Here is an 18122-nt window from a genome sequence, read left to right as displayed (position 1 = left end):
CTGATCAAGTAATTTTATTTTTATAAAGAAATTAATTTTAAATGATTAATGGGAATTTATAAGCATTACAACATAATTCTTGCAAGTTAGAATTATTATTGAGTTATCTCCCATCATTTCTTAAGATTGTTTTCAAAATGGCAGGCAAGACAGTCGCTTATTAATTACTCATGAAATTTGATTTTCTCATTTAAATAAGTAAAACTACTTGATCAATTTATGAGATATTTGGAATATGATACTTTCACCTTGTCACAGATACATTATAAAGATTTATCTATATTTTTGTTCTTTTTTAATATAGGAGGAATTCTGGACAAGAACCACCATATCTACAAACCAATATTAACTTCTACAGATATATGATAGCTATGAACCTTGTAAATAAGAGTCACAATACATTATATAATAAAAATCAAATTCTTATAAAATAAAGAAGAGATAATTTGTTTAGCAGTTTTACTAATATAAATGCAACTTTAAATGGGAAAGCAGATTTGTCATTGTTGAAATGTTTTTTAACACAAAAATATCTTAAGAGATATAAATGAAAACATTTCTTAAGAAAAAAAAAAAGGAAAAGTTGACCAAAATTATTACTTTATACTAATTTGATAAGAGTCTTGTTATTTTATTTCTCGTGAAATAAAGCTTAATCACAACTCTTAAATAAAAGAAATGCGCCCTATAACACAAAGAATGTGTTGCACAGCATTTTGGCCAAAAGGCAAAAGTCCAAATCCAACTCAATTTGTATGCATACCACACAAAGTCTTTACAGATAATCGAAACTTCTTATGTGATAGGTAGACAAATTTGGATATTTTCAGATTATTATAAAGATAAAAAAGAAACTATTTTTAAAAATGTGTTTATAATCATTTTAATTTAATAAATTTTAAATACTGTAAATTTAATAATTTATTAAAATATATCTTGTTTTGCTCTTATTTTTAAGATATTTTATTATTATAGGTATTTTTTTTTTTTACTTGTGCAACAGTTATAAAAAATATTTTAGAGAATTATTCATTTATAAATTTCTAATACAATTTAGATATTATTTTACAATTAGCAAAAAAATAGGTGTAATTTGAAAGCTAGAATTGGGCAGAGGGGGGGGGGGGCTAAAGTTTTGGCAAATTGGACATCATGTTTGTTAATCAAAGCTTCTTATGGGGCAGGAAGCTACAATAGACAAATTTGAATGTTTCCAGATTATTATCAATAAAGAATACAAAGAAACTAAAGCGAATATAAATTAAATATAAAAATGTTTTTAAATGCATTGACATTTCGATAGGAGATACTTTATGAAATCATGCAAATAGATAAATCTAAATGCGATATTAATGTTGAGAGAATTTTAGACATTTATCTCTTACATTCTAAAGATTTGATCGGAACTGGTGTACTTATTCTGGAAATCTTAACATTTCTAGAAAATTAAGCCGTTCGTATTTTTTGAAAAAAAAAAAAAAAATTCAAAATATTAGGAAAAAAAAATATTAAAACTCTGAGACAATTGAATTTAGTATTGCTAAAGAGAAACAAAATTGAATTGTATTTCAAATTATTTTTTGGTTCTTGTCCAGAATTCAATATCAAAAAAAATATATATATACATATATATATATACAGAGAAATCTTTACGATGTATGTACTTGTCACAGAACAAAAACATCATATTCCAAAAATTCACATAAATTGATCAAGTAGTTGTTTTTTATAGAATATGATTTTTAGTGATTAATAGTATATCATAGCCATTATAAGGCTGATTTTAAAATCTCAGTAGTTTGAATTGAGCAAATCAAGACACTGTTCTCACTTCCTCATAAAATTTTCTTTTTATAGTTAAAAAAACAAAACAAAAATAATCAATTTACGTGATTATTTGAATATGATATTCTCGTTTCGTGACGGGTAAGTACATCATAAAGATTTTTCTGTACTACTCTTAAAATTTTTATTTAAAATTTTTTTTTTAATTAGGTTAAAAATTTGTTCACATTTTTCTAATGAAAAAACAAATTTTAAAACAAATTTCTTAAAAAAGTACTTTATATATATATATACACACACACACACACTTTATATAAAGATATTGATTTTGTAATGTAATAATCATTTAAAAAAAAAAAAGTTAATTTCCGAAATATTAAAGATATATTACCTATAAAATAAACATATATATCTGTTTATAATGTAGACAGTGAAAAAGTAAAGGAAATATTAAAAAAAAATAAATCAGGTAAAAAAAATAGAAAGAGCGATTGTCCTATTTAGTTGTGCTCGAAATTAATCCAATTATTAAAATAAAAAAAATTCTTCTTAAACTATTTAGAACACGAGCAGAGGAAATTATTAGCATATATATATATATATGAAATATGAAGCCAATATAAAAAAGAATAAACGTCAAGAAAATAAATGTTTAAATATTCTTGATCTCTCAAAGATGTAAATAAAATGTCTTTTATAAAAGGTTAAAAAAAAAAAAGAGAATTGTTTTTCTTAATAGAATAATAAACATAAATCAAGTGTAACTATTTCAATTTACGTTATTCTGTTATTAAAAAATGACAGGAGAAACTTAATCAGGCTAAATAAAAACGAGTATATATACATATAAGTATAGTAGATACTTGTATCACACGATGGTATCATACTCCATATATATGTATATATAGACATTGAAATTCTTATAATATTTGAAGAAAATTTTTTCAAGCAACATAGAAAAGGAGAGAAAACAAAAGTGAAGTAAGAGAGAGAAACAAAGAGGAAAAAAAACTTTGATAGGCAGAATATTAGGGTAGACTGGTCTGCCTGAACACTGACTTTAATACTAGGATCACTAACCTTTGCACTGAAAACTTGGAAGATCTTTTGTAAGACAAAAGAATAGATTTGGAAACTTGTGTAATGTGTGTGTGTATTTTAATGTGTGTTGCACCTTCGTTCAACTTGGGAGCATCCATTAGTAAGCAGGCAGTACAGTTACATTGATGTGAGATAAATCCAACATATGGCTGAAAGAAAAAAAAATTAATAATTTAAATCCAAAATATAAATCCAACATATGGCTGAAAGAAAAAAAAATTAATTTAAATCCAAAATATAAACAAAAGATATATGCTATTCAATTATTTACTTTTTACACATCACAGTTATAGAAAAAAACCTGATCAAATGTAAGAACATAGACATAAGTAATAAAGTTACTGAAAGAAATGTTGGCAATCTTAGAATCAAAGAGGCAATAATGGTAACTAGAATTAATTGATAACATTAGTAGACTAACTCACAGCAGCCATGCAATGATACAATGGATATGCTCCTCAAAGCTTGCTGATAGAACCCCTCTCAATAAACTGAGACCAAGGCTTGACTTCAGTTCAGTAGATTAGACCCTATGCTGGAATAGATTGAGATGGCTTGACCACATCCAACGCATAGCAGTCGACAAGTGGCCAAGAAGAATCATTAACTTCAATGTCCTTGGGGCCTGTCTGAGAGGTCGATCTTGGAAGAGGTGGAGTGATAACATTAAGCAAGACCTGAAACATTATAGGTCTAACAGAAGCATAGGCAATGGATCGAATCAATCATTTGACCAAGTCGATGACCCAAACGTCCAACCTTTGCACTGAACTAGTTTAATTTTTAATTCTTTGTAAATTTCTAAACTTAAAAGTAGATAACTTCTATAATATTCTTCAATTTAAAATGAATTATTCCTCATGCTGATTTTTATTATTAGCAGATGCTTTAAATAAATTGTAGGCAAGTACATTATATTGCCAATAACATGGTACGACAATAACAAATGAAATCTGACAACTTTACATTGGTCATTTAAAAGCTATAACAGAAAAAAAGCAACTTATATCTATATTTAACTAGTCTGGGTACCCAGCATTGCCCGTTTTTTTTTTGGGGGGGGGGTGAGAAAAAAAAAAAGTGGTAGTAGGCTGGCAGGCTTGAACCTGTACTGCGAAGGAGGAAAAGAATGTGAAAAAAAATGTGACGTCATTGCTATTGCACCCATTGCTAAAACGGAAGTGATGTACGTTTAAATTAAGGCTAGAGGGGATGACTTTTGAAAATATTGTTGAAAAAAGTGGCCCCTCCCTGTAGAAAAGTGCCCAGTTGGGGTTGAAGGAATTAACGTTTTTAGCTAATTTTTCAATATTTGTCGTCTGAAGGGTCAAGCTTCAAAACTATACTGATCTTGTGAGAATCTGTCGCCTCTGTCGCAAGTTTTAGGCAGACATACAAACATGCATACATTTAAACAGACAGGTGAGATTTATATATAGATGTCCAATTTTTATGCACAAAACTGTCAATAACTCTGTAACACTCCTCTCTTGGCATGGCTCTGATTTGACGTGTGATAGGTCTCTCCGGTTCAAGAATAGTGTGAGGATTGTCGTGATAGGCAAATAGAGATTATTGTACAAATGAAGATTTGAAGGGATTAAAATCTGGTGAGTGTGAAGCCCATATAAAATAATATCTACTACTGATGAAACAATCACCAGTGTTCCTGCATCCATTTCAACATGTCATTTCGTCGCCATCCTGTTGAAACCATCACCTATCTCTCACACATCTTCGTCTGCCTAAGACTTCTTAATTTCAGTATCAATCAACAAAGTTGTGAAGACTTGGAGTATACCATTTATCATTGGACAGACATGATTGTTTCCCAAAGTCTTTATTTTTGGTGGACACTTTGGTATAGATTGAATTTTATTAACGATCTCATGGGTGGGGGTGGGGTTGAAGGGGGGGTAAATCACCCTATAAATTACAGAAAATGAAAGTGCAAAAATTAAAAATATCAGATGACTCACCGATGAAATTTCTTGAAAAAATGTTGTGCCTCTTCTCCACTTCGGAATCGAATGAGTGCTTTACGCTGACTTTTCAAAAGCTGTAACGACTATTTGAAAGAGAAACAAATATTGAAAAAAAATCATCATTTCTCGATGAAATAGAAACCATTAATGAACAAGATTCAATAACAATCAAATAATGAAAAAAAAAATCTATAATCTCAACTTACCTCCACCTGTCCACATGCCTTTGCCATTTGGTTAATTGTCCGCTCTGTTGTGGAAGAAGAAAGATTATCTACAGCAATCATTGTAGCCTTTTTCCCCAGGTTGCCATCACCATCAAGTAAAGTTCGCTGTCAAAAATAAATCAAAACGGGATAAAATGTTTGCAAAATCTAATATATAAAGCCAGTCTTTTCTTCATCTCTTGCGATCCAGAATAGATTAGCAAATATAATGTGAAGATTTAATTCCGTTTCAACAAACATCCGCTTTTAATTCAATCATGTGACTAAAGTTTATATTTTTAACTGATTAAGCCTACTGATATTTTGATTTTGATTAGTGAGATTTACATGAGAGAGAACTTTTTCTCTCAAAGAATATGTACTAATACTACCAGAATGGTGAACAAATTTGGTAAAAGACAGTTTTTGTGATTCACCTGTATTAATTCATATTTCAAACGTTTTGATTGGCTAATTGACAAAGATTTGACCAATCACTGCACGTGTTCCAAATTAATATTCTAAAAAAAAAAAGAAAAAAAAAAGTAAAACGGAAAAAGGAAAGAAAAGGAAAAAGGAAATAAAAAGGAAAGCAAAAGAAATAGGAAAAAGAAAAAGGAAAGCAAAAGAAATAGGAAAAAGAAAAAGGAAAGATAAAGAAAAGGGAAGAAAGAAAAAGGCGAGAACAAGAAAAAGGTGAAAAAAAGAAAAAGGTGAAAAAAAGAAAAAGGAAAAGAGAAAAAGAAAAAGGAAAATTTTTTTTTTTTCCAATCTATATATCTCTAAAAATTAAACTGTCTGTGGCTGTACATTTCACTACCAAACTACTCTGTCAATTTTTAGTCTACAGACTCGAGATTTATCATAAGGGGCATTGAGATTTGGGAAAATCTTTTTAATCAGTTTTTGACCAGAAATTTGGCTGTCAAGGGGTCAAATTTCAATGATTTGACCTTGGAAACTCTACCAAACTCCACTGCTAATTTTAGGTCTAAACACTTGAAATTTTAGATGGAGGTTACCTAGACATGAGTCTAACTTTTTAATATATATACATATGCACATAAAGTTATGGTCAATGTCAAGTTTCTTTCCAACTCCTCAAAAAACTTTAAAATGACAACTTTTAAAGGTTTTCAGTGGTGCTGAAAACGAATATCACATTTAAATTTGGGGCAGATGTTTTCATGATATGAAGGAATTACTTTTTCAAAAAGTGGGGGATCACTTTCCTATATAAATTTAACGTAAAATGAGCACCCACTTTCTGACTACCTAGTAATTTCTCCATATCATAAACAAATTTAACTGTGATATTCGTTTTCAGCCCCCCCCCAAAAAAAAACAGCGCTGTTTTTTTTTACTAAGAGATTTGTTCATTTTTTTCATAATTTAGGATGCTAATAATGCTGTCAGTAAGCTTACATGAGCAGTTTACAAAACCGTACTTTTGTTTTTCGTTCATTTTTCATTATAGAACTTGTATAGTTTTTAACAGGTGCTTCTGCAGTTAAATATTGCACAAAAATTCTGTTTACATTAGGGGGGGGGCAAGAAGGGGTGGATAGTGTTGTGCCCCCCCCCCCCACACACACACACTATAAACAGAGTTTTTGTGAAATATTAAATGATTCTTCTGTTTGGTTAATGTGGGCACGTTACTTACAGAATTAAAAAAAAACAGAAGCACCTATTAAAAACTATACAAGTTCTATAATTGAATACCCACCTCAAAAAAAAAAGTATGTTTTTGTAAACCGCTCGTGTAAGCTTACTGACAGCATTATTAGCGTCCTAAATTATAAAAAAAATGAACAAATCTCCTAGTAAAAAAGCAGCGCCAGTTTTTGGGGGTGCTGAAAACGAATATCACAGTTAAATTTGTTTCATGATATGAAGAAATTACTAGGTGGTTAGAAAATAGGTGCTCATTTTATGTTAAATTTATATAGAAAAGTGATCCTCCACTTTTTGAAAAAGTAATTTCTTCATATCATGAAAACTACTTATGTGCCCCAAATTTAAATGTGAGATTCGTTTTCAGCACCACCGAAAACCTTGTAAGTCATCATTTAAAAGTTTTTTGCAGAGTTGGAAAGAAACTTGACATTGACCAAAATTATGACCAGTACGTAGGGGCCAAGCCAAGCCAGGCTGAACTGCTAGTATATAATATTTTTAAATTTGAAAATATTTCTTTATATATAATTAAAAACGATCTAAATTGATTTTACTGCATAAATTTTAACCAACAAAATCTTTCCTAATTGATGACATTTAAAGTCATTTTTAAATGTTTCATTGAATGAAGAAAAGACAGCTACTTACCCTACCAACATTGGGTTGTTCTTTGCCAGCTGCTAAGTTTCCGGGTCCTTTCCTTGCATTAGGACCCATTCCCATAGGCCGAATAGGTTGTCCTCTTCCCATTGAAGGATTAGGGAATTTTCCCTGACGATCCTGGCATCCAGCTGCCTTTGATCCTTGCATACGGATTTGACGATTAACCGGATGCTTCATTAGCTGCGTCTTTTTATCTTGGTTACCAGGATTGATCTGGGGATGGCCGCCTGTTTGATTTGGATTTTTATTAATAAGTTTCTTTCCGCCAGCAGCTGCAGGTTTATTTGGCGCTGCCTGTTGGGAATCTGGCGCTTTGACGACCTTCTTATAAACAAGTTTATTCTTCCTTAGTATTTCAGGTTTTGGAGAAGATAGCACTGGTTTTGTGTTTGCCTGTGGCGGTGTTGGTGGATGTGGCACATCACCTCCAGGGCATATTGGTAACAAATGGCCTCCCCTACCAGGCATTCCTCGCCCACGACCACGGATATTTATACCACGGACACCCCCTCTCCCCTGCATCATGGGTCTTTGTTGGCCACCTGGAGGCATGAACCTAGGCTGACCCGGAGAATACGGAGGTCGCATTTGTTCCTGTGCATTACGGGGTTGTCGAGGTGGACCCAGCAAGTGGGGCTGTCCGCGCATAGGTCGAGGGTGACCTTGAAATCCAGGATGTCGGAGTACACCTGATGATGGGTGTCGCAGACCAGCAGGTGGTGGAGGCCTTATATTTCCTGACGGCATAGGTCTTGGTCCTCCAAGGATATGATGGCGTGGTTGGCCAGGTCTTAGGTGACCCTGCATGCCCACCGGTCGATGCTGGTTCAGACCAGGAGACACTGGTCTTTGCTGACCATACATTTGACCTTGGTTTGGATTTGGCATTCGGATTTGTGATGATAACATACGCCCTTGGAAACCTCTTGATTTGCCCCCACGCAGAGGTCGGGACTGTGGTTGCTGTAACGCATTTTTAGGAGCCGGCGGTGGTTGTTGTTGCTGCTGCTGCTCTTTTGTCTTTGGAGTTGCTGATTGTCCAGGTTTGGACTCTTCCTGTTTCTGTGGTAAAGCCTGCGTCTTTTGCTCTGGATTCTTGTTCGGCAACACTCGCTTCACCTTCTTGGTCGTTGACACAGACTGAAATTGTTGGTGGGGAGGAATATACTGTTTCTGGTAGAAATTCTTTTGTTCTTCGGACAAGATCACATTGTTTGCTGCTTGTTTTTCTTCAACCTTAACTGGCTGGGCTTGTGGTTGGCCTGCCGTACTTTTATCTTTATCCTGACTCGGTTGTGAAACAATTTGTCCTGGACCAACCTTCACCTGCTTCACAGGCCTTCCTGCCAACTGCTGAGGGGAAGTACGCTTAATACCCGCAACATAGGTTGTATTTTGTCCAGGTGTAGGCTGTAGCGGCCTTTTACCTAAATTTGGTTTTGCTTGAGGTTGAAAGGTCTTATTAACCGTTTTATATGGCGTTTCTTCCATGAAGGTAGCTTTCTGTTCTTCAGATATATCGGCAAGAGTTAAACCTTTAAAATAAAAAGGAAGATTATTAAATATGAAATAAATAACAACATCTACAAATGAGAAATTTGAATCTGTATATCTGTAAAAGTGTGTATGTATCTGTAAAAGTGTGTATGTGTGTGTGAGGACAAATTTTTTATGTACAGACTTGAAATTTGGTATATATGGTATTCAGATATGTGGAAAACATTTTAATCAATTTTCACCTGGAAAAGAGGGCGGCTAAGGAGTTAAACTTGAAAAATTGTTACGTGGGTGTCATCGGATTTTTATCTATTTGCTAACTGTTTCACGACTGCCAATTTTTTAATAAATTGTGTGTTAGAAATCATAAATATGAATTAATTGCCTTGTTTTTAGCATAACTGAGTTACTTCCCTTGTAACTATATATCACGTGTTCTCAAAGAAATATGGCGAGGGTTTTTTGTTTTTTTTTTACAATAAAGATCAAAAACTTTCTTTTTTTTTTAAATAATGCAGTAATATTTAAATACTTCTGACAATTAAGTAAAAATGTCATTGCTTTTAGTTGAAATGGACACAAAAAGTCAGTAGATACATTTTTTTTTTTAAATCGATTTTTTCATTTTCCAAATTTCGCTATTATAGTGTAGTTGCTTCAAATTTTTTTTCAGTCTATTCACTTAATAGTAAATTTTTTTCACAATGTATCATTGATATATTTTAGAAACATCTTTAGTTTTTCATATGAGGGAGTATCAATAAACTTAGCAAAATTTTAGACTTGATCGTGACTTTACAATAAGAGTTAACTTCTTTGCGTCTTTCTTTTAAATTCAGTAAATTCTGTTAAAATATTGTGTGTGTGTGTGTGTGTGTGTGTGTGTGTGTGTGTGTGTGTGTGTGTGTGTGTGTGTGTGTGTGTGTGTGTGTGTGTGTAAAAAGAATGTTCCAAGTTTATTACTTCAGTCAGGAAGTATTTTTTTTGTATAATAATTATTTGATTTTGTTTCCTAAATTCATAATTCAGTTTTTGCCGTATTTAATTGTCTCCTGCTTCAAACATGCATAATTATTGATTTTATTTGTCTTTTTTTTTTTTTACACCAAAGTTTGAGTATAAATTGAATCCTTTTTCATTTTTTTTTTAAACGCAACTTTAAAGTAAATAATAAATTTATTTTAATCTTTAAAATCCATGAAATAACAAAATATTTATTTACTTTTAATACAGAAAACACAAACTTTCCTTTTTAATTAATTCTTGTTTTCTTTTATTGAATAAATTCAGTTCCTAAACCGTGTTCCTAAATTTTCTGTTTCAATGCATTTAAAAAATTTTCTATTTTTTTTTGTAAAAAGCTCTTATTCATCAAGTCTGAGTGTTAACAAATCTTGCTTACATATACCTCAGACATGATGTCACTTTTCAGTGACCAGGCCTGCTTTATGGTGGCTATGGACAAGTACATTCAAATCACCACATGTGGATATGAACGACTCGCTATTTTAAAAGCTTACCAACACCACTGAGCCAGTGTTATATTTTACCCCAACAATCATGTATTATCCCCTTTTCCACACATAATATAAGCATCGATTAAGACAAAGCTGTTGCCTTACCTTGTTCAGCTAATTTCTCTTGCAAATCTTTTCGTCTTTGCTCAGCATGCATCAAACGTCGCAACTCTTTGCGACGAATTACTTCAGCGCGCATACGTTTTTGCAGTTCTAATTTTTCTCGCATGGATTTTGATTCTTCGTCAAGAGAATCCTGGAAAAAAAAATTGCATGATTAGTTTTTAACTTGTGGGAAATTTCATGGTGAATGTAAACCAAAAACATGTCATTAATAAGAAGTTACCACTTTCAAATCACATAGCGTATTGTTTCGGTCATCAGCCGAGCGGTTATTCTGAAGATTGGAATGAAGGATTAGGAATAGGTTGGTTCATAAGTCAACCTTTATTTTAAGTATAGAACTATGTTTGCACAAGTTGAGAAAAACTTCATCAGAAATTCTACGTCATTATTTTCTTAAGATTTCGTTATCAGTTTCACATTTTTCATCATATCAGCTTAGCCATTAACCTAGCCTTGTTTTGATAAGAAACAAACCTACACTTTGAAAACAAATCGTGCCATCAAAATTTAGTGTTGGAAATTGACAGAACCGAAGCTTTGGGTAACAGAGTTGCTGATGCTGGCAGCAGCCGTATAAAGATATGCAAATTACCAAGATGGCTGTGCAAAGTTATGTCACAGCAGAAAAAAAAGGACGTGTGGCTGGAGACGCATATGTTTGAGACGCATGGTTGACGTCAGAACAGGGCCGAAAAGTTGCACGTGGCCAGAAAAAGGAGAAATGAATTACGTAAATATATAGAACAAATGTGTTGTTGGAAATAATAGATATAAAGGTTTTTATTAAAAAAGAAAAAGGGAGTCAAGTTTTTTTCTTTCTTCTGTTTCCTTGCGATAGAGTCTACAACATGTTGGGTTCATTACGACACCGTTAACAAAAAAAAAAAAAGGGTGTACAACGTTACATTCGAAATGATTCCTTCCACACACATATAACATCGCCACTTTATCAGGGCTTGCATCTGTTCACATTGCAAATGTTCCCTTTTATGTGAATTTCAAACAGACCACCTGGAGATAGCATACTTTAGTACTGTATCTCACAGATGTCGTATCAGAGTTCTGCCATTCTCCATAGCTGGAAACTGACAATCAGCTTTATAAGTACAATAATAATTTGTCAGGATGGAAACTTAATGACATTGTAAGAAAATTTAAACTATTGTAGAGAAAGTACTGACTTCATCGTTATACAATTAACCATTCCGATTAACATTAACACTGACAACGTTAACGTCAAGTATTTTTTTAAATTTTTATTCTACAAAGGAATCACCACTAATCAAGGCCTGGAGGCCACTCAAGGATAATGGTTAATGAGTATACAGTATTCAATGGGAAAATGTTGTAGTAATCGTTAGTAGTGGAAATTTGGTACATTGGATTACTTAAAGGGATAACTCTTTGAGAACTTGTTTACGTTGGACTTGAAGACGACCATATTGTAGTCAGTTGGAAAGCAGGGACACAGAATAGAGTTCCACAGGTGTGCAGTTATAAGAAAGAAGCTTTGTTCATGGAATCTATATTTAGGTTTGTTCATGGAATCTACGTTTAGGTTTTAGATAAAGAGTGGGGGAAATTATTGATAGAGGTTTCAGCTAGACGGCTTGGTTATATTCATATTACGATAGTATTATGAATATAACCGAGCCGTTCCTCTGTATACGTTACAAACCAGTTACCCAATTTGTAACTACCTATTGTCATTGTTTGTTCTATAAATTATAGTAATAATCTCTTTTAGTACCTGTAGCACAACGGATAAAAGTGCTAAGTAAAGTCAATCTTAAATGACAGCCTTCTGAAGGTTGAAGGTTTAATTCTCAGTATGGCAATACTAAGAATACAATTATGAAGATTTCTACTTAGTCATGACTGATAAAATGGAAGCAAGCTATTTTTGTGGATTAAATAAAAAGGCTTTGTTCAAAATTCTGCACAGATTCCAGAGTTTGACGAGACACACCTGGCGAAGGTCAGAGGTTACATTTTCCGAAACATTATGAGAATTACACTCAAGATGGGAACAGTAGTTTGAATAATCCAAATAATCATTTTTATATTTGCATGCGGGTTGGTTTTAATTATTATCAAATATCTTTGAATAATACTACCTTAAAACAAATCTTTAAATATTTTTTGCACATCTTCCTTATATTAAAACTAAATGCTTTAAAGTAAAAAAAAAAAAAAAAAGTCAATGTGATATAGCAGACCAAATGAAGACTCACCATTAAAAAGTTGATCTCTAGAGATACTCGGATCTGATATGAATATCACCTTTAACATTGCTGCCAGCAAGTAGTTCTTATGATATTCAGGCCTTTATTATCAATGTATTCTTTATAGTTTTCTTAACATAGAGAAGGTTGGTTGATTGGTTGTTTTTGTTTTACGGCATATCAACCCTTTTCGGGTTATTTAATGCCGAATCCAAAGATTTCGAAGAAAATTTTTTTTAATAGAATATATTTGTTGTTTTCACGTCAGTTTCTATTTAACCCATAGTTGGGACCCTAACAGGTACTACCACTCTGGGTCAGAGTGGACCTTGGAGCAATGGTAATTAAAGGGTGGCTCCACGCTCCCCAAAGCCCACAAGCTGGGGCCTCACAACTGGATATAGTTTAAGGTCATATCCAGGACCCCCATTGAGGGACTTTTACCCTCTGCAGGTGGGCAGTCGGCATATTCTAATGCCCCACCGACAGGGCCCATATAGAGAAGGAGGGTGTTTTTTATCGCTTATAAAAAATGTGAATATGAAGGTCCTAATCTAGTTTATAAAACTCACTATGTCTGTTTTCATATTTTCAAACTCCATCTCTTCTGAAACTAAAAGTCACAGAGCGACGCTATGGACCTCAAATGATTGAATTTTTTATGAACCGTTCTTTTATGGGTCTTTAGCCGCTTGAAATAGTTTTTAAGGGATCAAAATTGAAAAAATCGTTATACATTTTGTACATTCATCTTAGTTTATTTTTAACCAGTTCATATGCGTGTCACGTTGGTACAGTGGTAACTTTATCAGCTTTTAATGCTACAGTTTCGGTTTCGATTCTAGCTGATGGCACCCAAATACTTTTTTTTTTTTTTTTACTTTTGAAATCACGACTATAATAATATATACAAAATCTGTACAAATTAAAATATATTTAAGCGTATTTTACAATCAGACAAAGCTCAACCCCCCCCCCGCCCCCACATACACACTTTCCCCAGTATCATAAAAATTACTTGCTGGTGACAAATTTATAATATTCATTCATACAGTACTCGACCAATACTAAAAATCAACTTTTTAAAAAGGTAAGTTTTCATTTGATCCTCTTGGGCACAATGACAATAAAAAAGAAAACAAAAATACAAAACTTACATCTGATCGTGTCAATTGTTTGAGGTGAGTCGACACTTTTGCTATTTTGTTGGGAGGTTCATTGACATCCGACATTAATTTTACTTGAGGTAGTGAAGTCAACACCTTAATATTTTTATTCTGTTGCGTCTGAATCTCTTGTCGTTTACGTTTTGGTGATACCAGAAGGTTACCCCTGGAAAAAAGTAAAAAAATAATAAATAAAAAGTAAAATAAAAACAATGTACCGTCAAAAATATAAGTCTATTTTTTTGATTAAATGACGAATAATAACATTGCTTACAATCTTGATATCTATTTAAAAAAATTTTTTATCAATAATGGAAAAAGTTTTTGATTATTTTTATCAAAGAGATATTGAAATTTTTTATGAAAATTTAGGGAGATATAGGGAAAGGGCAGAGAGATGCAAACACAGGGGGAAGGGAAGAGAGAGGAGGGAAAAGGGAAATAGGGTAAGGGAAGAAAGGGAGAGAGGGCGGAAAGAGAGAAACAAGAGAAAGAAAAAGAAATGGTAGAAAGATCTTATCTCTCTTTGTCTCCCCCTCTTTCTTTTCCCTCCCTCTCTCTCTCACTCCATTTCTTTCTCTTCCTCCCCATCTTTCCCCTTTCTCTTTCTTCCTCTCTGATCCTTTTCTCTATCTCTTCCTCCTTCTCCACTCTTGGCTTCCTCCTCCTTCTCTTGTTTCTCTCCCCCTACTCTCTCAGAGATGGTAGAAAGAAAGAGAGAGAGAGATGGTAGAAAGAGAGAGATGGAGGAAAGAGAGAAACGGGAGAAAGAAAGAGAGATGGTAAAAAGAGAGAGAGAGAAAGACTGAGCTCCAATCTATGGTCCCCCCTTGCTAATTTAGGTAGATTTATGAGATAAACAATTTACCTGTAAAATCAGGTTATTTTTTTTTTCTTTTAATAAAATCTTGTTAACGTGATAAATGAGAGAAAGAAAAATATACTAACCTTATTCTCTGATATTTTCTGTGGACTTTGTTGTAAACATTGGTCCTTGAAACTGGATTGTTAACAAGATGAGTTCTCTGGTATTGACTCTGAGTCGGATGTATCTTCTGTGGAGTTACAGATGAATGATGAAGTTGATGCTGGGGTAAGTGCACCTGATGAGATTGTGGCTGCTAAAGAGAGAGAGAGCAAAGTGAAATGATGGCAAGTGAAATGCTCGACTGAGCTCCAATCTATGGTTCCCCCCTTGCTAAACTTTCACAAAAAACACTCGACTAGCTACAACCACGATATACAATTTCCCCCACTATCTGTGCCTAAATCTAAATGCAGATTCCATGAACAAAGCTTCTTTCCCAGAACTGCCCGTCTTTGGAACACTGTTCCGCTGGCCTGCTTCCTGGTTGAATACAACATGGCAATCCTTCAAATTCAATGCAAACAAATTCTTGTTGAGCCGTTCCCATAAATAATCAAATTCTAATCAATTTACACCATTAATGATTACTAAACTACCACCTTACATTCATTAATCTTTATCCTCGAGTGGCTTTCAGGCATTGATAAATCGTACCCCCCCCCCCCCCCAATCAATTTACGTGATTTTCGTTCTGTCATGGTTACGTAGAGTGTAGAGATTTTTCTTTATTTTTGTTTTTTTAATTTGGAGGAAATTCTGGACAAACGCTGTAACTTGTTATAAATAGTTATTTCCCCTTGAACTAACAAATTTAATATTTTACTGTATTTGAAACCATTAAAAAAAATATAGAAATATTAAAAAAAAAAAAACTGAAAGTTAATTTTAAATAAATAGAAATCTACTAAGTGAACAATGATCTCGTAATTATCGAGATGACATAAAAAAGAACAAATATTGGAGAGATCATTTGCAGCACATAAAAATGGCAAATACCAGAAATCCACATTAGCAACCTAAAGTGTATGCTCTACGAGAGGGAATTCTGTTGCAAGATTTTCACATAATATCAGATTTAGACAATTGTATTTATAAATAGGTTTGATAAGAATGGACCAATCAAGTATCAGAACCTCTGTATAAAACATATTGAATCTCCAGTCAAAGCTTTTCATCTTGATATGAGAAAAAACAATGCTCTGCTGATTCTGACTGGATGAATACTCCTAATTTCTTTCCTGGAACTCTTTACACTTCAAAGCTTCCATGACTGCATTGATGCTGTGAATTACATTAAATATTCGCAATTAAATAATTTTCTTTTCTCTACAATAAAGTTGTTTCTTTTGCCATCTCTTTTAGAATAACTTTTCTATTACAATAGAATATTAATTTTAGAATAACTTTTCTATTGTCTACTGAAGAAAACCATTTCTAGCCACACACAACTCTAATACATCATATCCCACATGAAATCCCAGATAAAAATCCTCACATGATTTAAGATCCAGAATTATCATATAAACAAAGGAAATTAAAACCATACAAATAGGGATGTTTCAGACAAACTTGAAAATTTAGAAAGGAAAAAAAAAAAAAAAAGCGTTATATCTGGATCAATAACTGACATATTTAAAAAAAAAAAAATCTATGTACCTCTTTTGATGAATACAGCTCGTGCAACAGATACTTACACTGGATTTGAATGGACCTGAGAGCAACGGTAATAATAGAAGGCTTCCTAAAACTCCCAAGTTGGAAATTCACGAGATGATATTTAAAGTCATCCCTAGGACTAGCATCAACCACTAGCCTCTTCTTAGACCCCCTCCCCCACAAAAAAAAAAGAGTTTAATCTGATAGGTTCCATACTATCAACCAAACTCCAACAACTGTCCCATCCATAAAAAAAAGAAAAAGAAAATGTATATTTTGAAAAGGATTTTTTTAAATACAATATACTTTCTCCCTACTGTAGTTTCATTCTCATTTAAAAGACAAAAGAAAAAAAATATGAGAAAAAAGCATGACTCACCTCAGTTGGATGTGGGGCTGATTGCACATGATATTGTTGTGGTCGCGACTGGAATGACTGGAGTGGTGGAGGCGCACCACTCGTATTAGGATGGGGAGGTGGCATGGAAGTTTGAAGCGGTGGATGGATATGCGAAGGCGTAAAAGGAGGCTGGGGTGGTTGTTGGGGTGGTGATGACATGAAATGAGAAGGTGCGACTTGTGGAGCAGGCGGTAACTGTGGGGGTGGTTGTCGGAACATCATAGACTGGTCAGCTACCGGCCGAGGAGGAACAGTTGATTGGTATTGTTGGCTCGCTGGTGGATACACCGCAGCTGGCTGCGGACTTGGCATCGGAGCTAAACTTTGAATTGGTTGAGGAGCACCTGAAATTAAAGAATTTGAATATCATCTTCGGTTTAACATTAGTTTTATATGTTGGCATGTGATGACTTTTAGAAATTGGTTTCCAAACTGCAATACCTCTAGAGATCTTTATCCTTCTACCACTACAGGCCATCTTCATCGCTTCCTCTAATGTTTTTTTTTTACCTTTCTTTCCATTTGTTCTTGATCTACTAAGCCAAGAACTCTCATTTATTCTTTCAATGTAATCAAAACAACATGTTTTGATAGAATTCCCTTTGTCAATAATGGTACTACTCTGTTGGTTAGTAATGACAGTAGTTCTCTGAACTTACTCAATGTGACAAAAGTAATGCAAAGCGTGACTTACACAGTCGACGGCGCCTCTGTCTATCCTGTCAGATGACGGAATCAAGAAAGGAAAGAGAAAAGAAAAACTTTTGTCTATAGACGGTTTGCTAATATACATATGACATTAATTTGCATGTGAGGATAATGATTGCTGTGAAAAAGTATGACTGCACAGAGCAGTCTTCTTTTCAGGACAGCTGAGAGAGAGAGAGACAGACAGACAGACAGTGAGAATGGTCGGGAGTTGGTAAGAAGTTTGGACAAATATTTATTATTATTATTTTTAAATCTCATTTTCATTCACTCCATCTATTCAATTCAATTTATTCGGCATAGGTTAAAACATTAGATGCTTTATCGCTGTTAAGAAGGGAGCAGAAAGAGAAAAAAAAGGAAAGCAAACAAAGAGGGAGGGAAGGGGCTGTGAATTTAGACTGTCAGAAATACAGTTGACCAACACCTGTCCAACTTCATCTTGAACTAATCTACTGTTGGTGCAGTGACAACCTCAAGCGGCCGTCTATTCCAGGGAGTCAATATGCAGTTTAGCTGAAATCTCTGATGAAACAGCT

General features: G+C 33.6%; 1 protein-coding gene across 2 annotated transcripts in view; it reads right to left on the bottom strand.

The window, feature by feature from the left end:
* Positions 1 to 2835: 2835 nt before the first annotated feature.
* The window catches only part of LOC145291188 (uncharacterized), a 90481-nt gene continuing 75194 nt past the window's right edge, over positions 2836 to 18122 (bottom strand). For both annotated transcript variants that reach the window (XM_080136767.1, XM_080136766.1), the window contains exons 11-18: positions 16855 to 17219; positions 14900 to 15072; positions 13943 to 14117; positions 10540 to 10690; positions 7406 to 8955; positions 5078 to 5203; positions 4866 to 4954; positions 2836 to 3035 (exon numbers count right to left, since the gene is read on the bottom strand). In XM_080136767.1, the coding sequence (XP_079992893.1) occupies positions 2984 to 3035; positions 4866 to 4954; positions 5078 to 5203; positions 7406 to 8955; positions 10540 to 10690; positions 13943 to 14117; positions 14900 to 15072; positions 16855 to 17219 (2681 nt within the window). In that variant the 3' untranslated portion in view covers positions 2836 to 2983. The remainder of the gene's footprint in view (positions 3036 to 4865; positions 4955 to 5077; positions 5204 to 7405; positions 8956 to 10539; positions 10691 to 13942; positions 14118 to 14899; positions 15073 to 16854; positions 17220 to 18122) is intronic.

Source organism: Euprymna scolopes, chromosome 12 (assembly GCF_053919585.1).
Source record: "Euprymna scolopes isolate OS-2025 chromosome 12, ASM5391958v1, whole genome shotgun sequence".
NCBI lineage: Eukaryota > Metazoa > Mollusca > Cephalopoda > Sepiida > Sepiolidae > Euprymna > Euprymna scolopes.
Note: the sequence above shows the minus strand (reverse complement) of the source record. Positions and strands in the feature narration are given on the sequence as shown.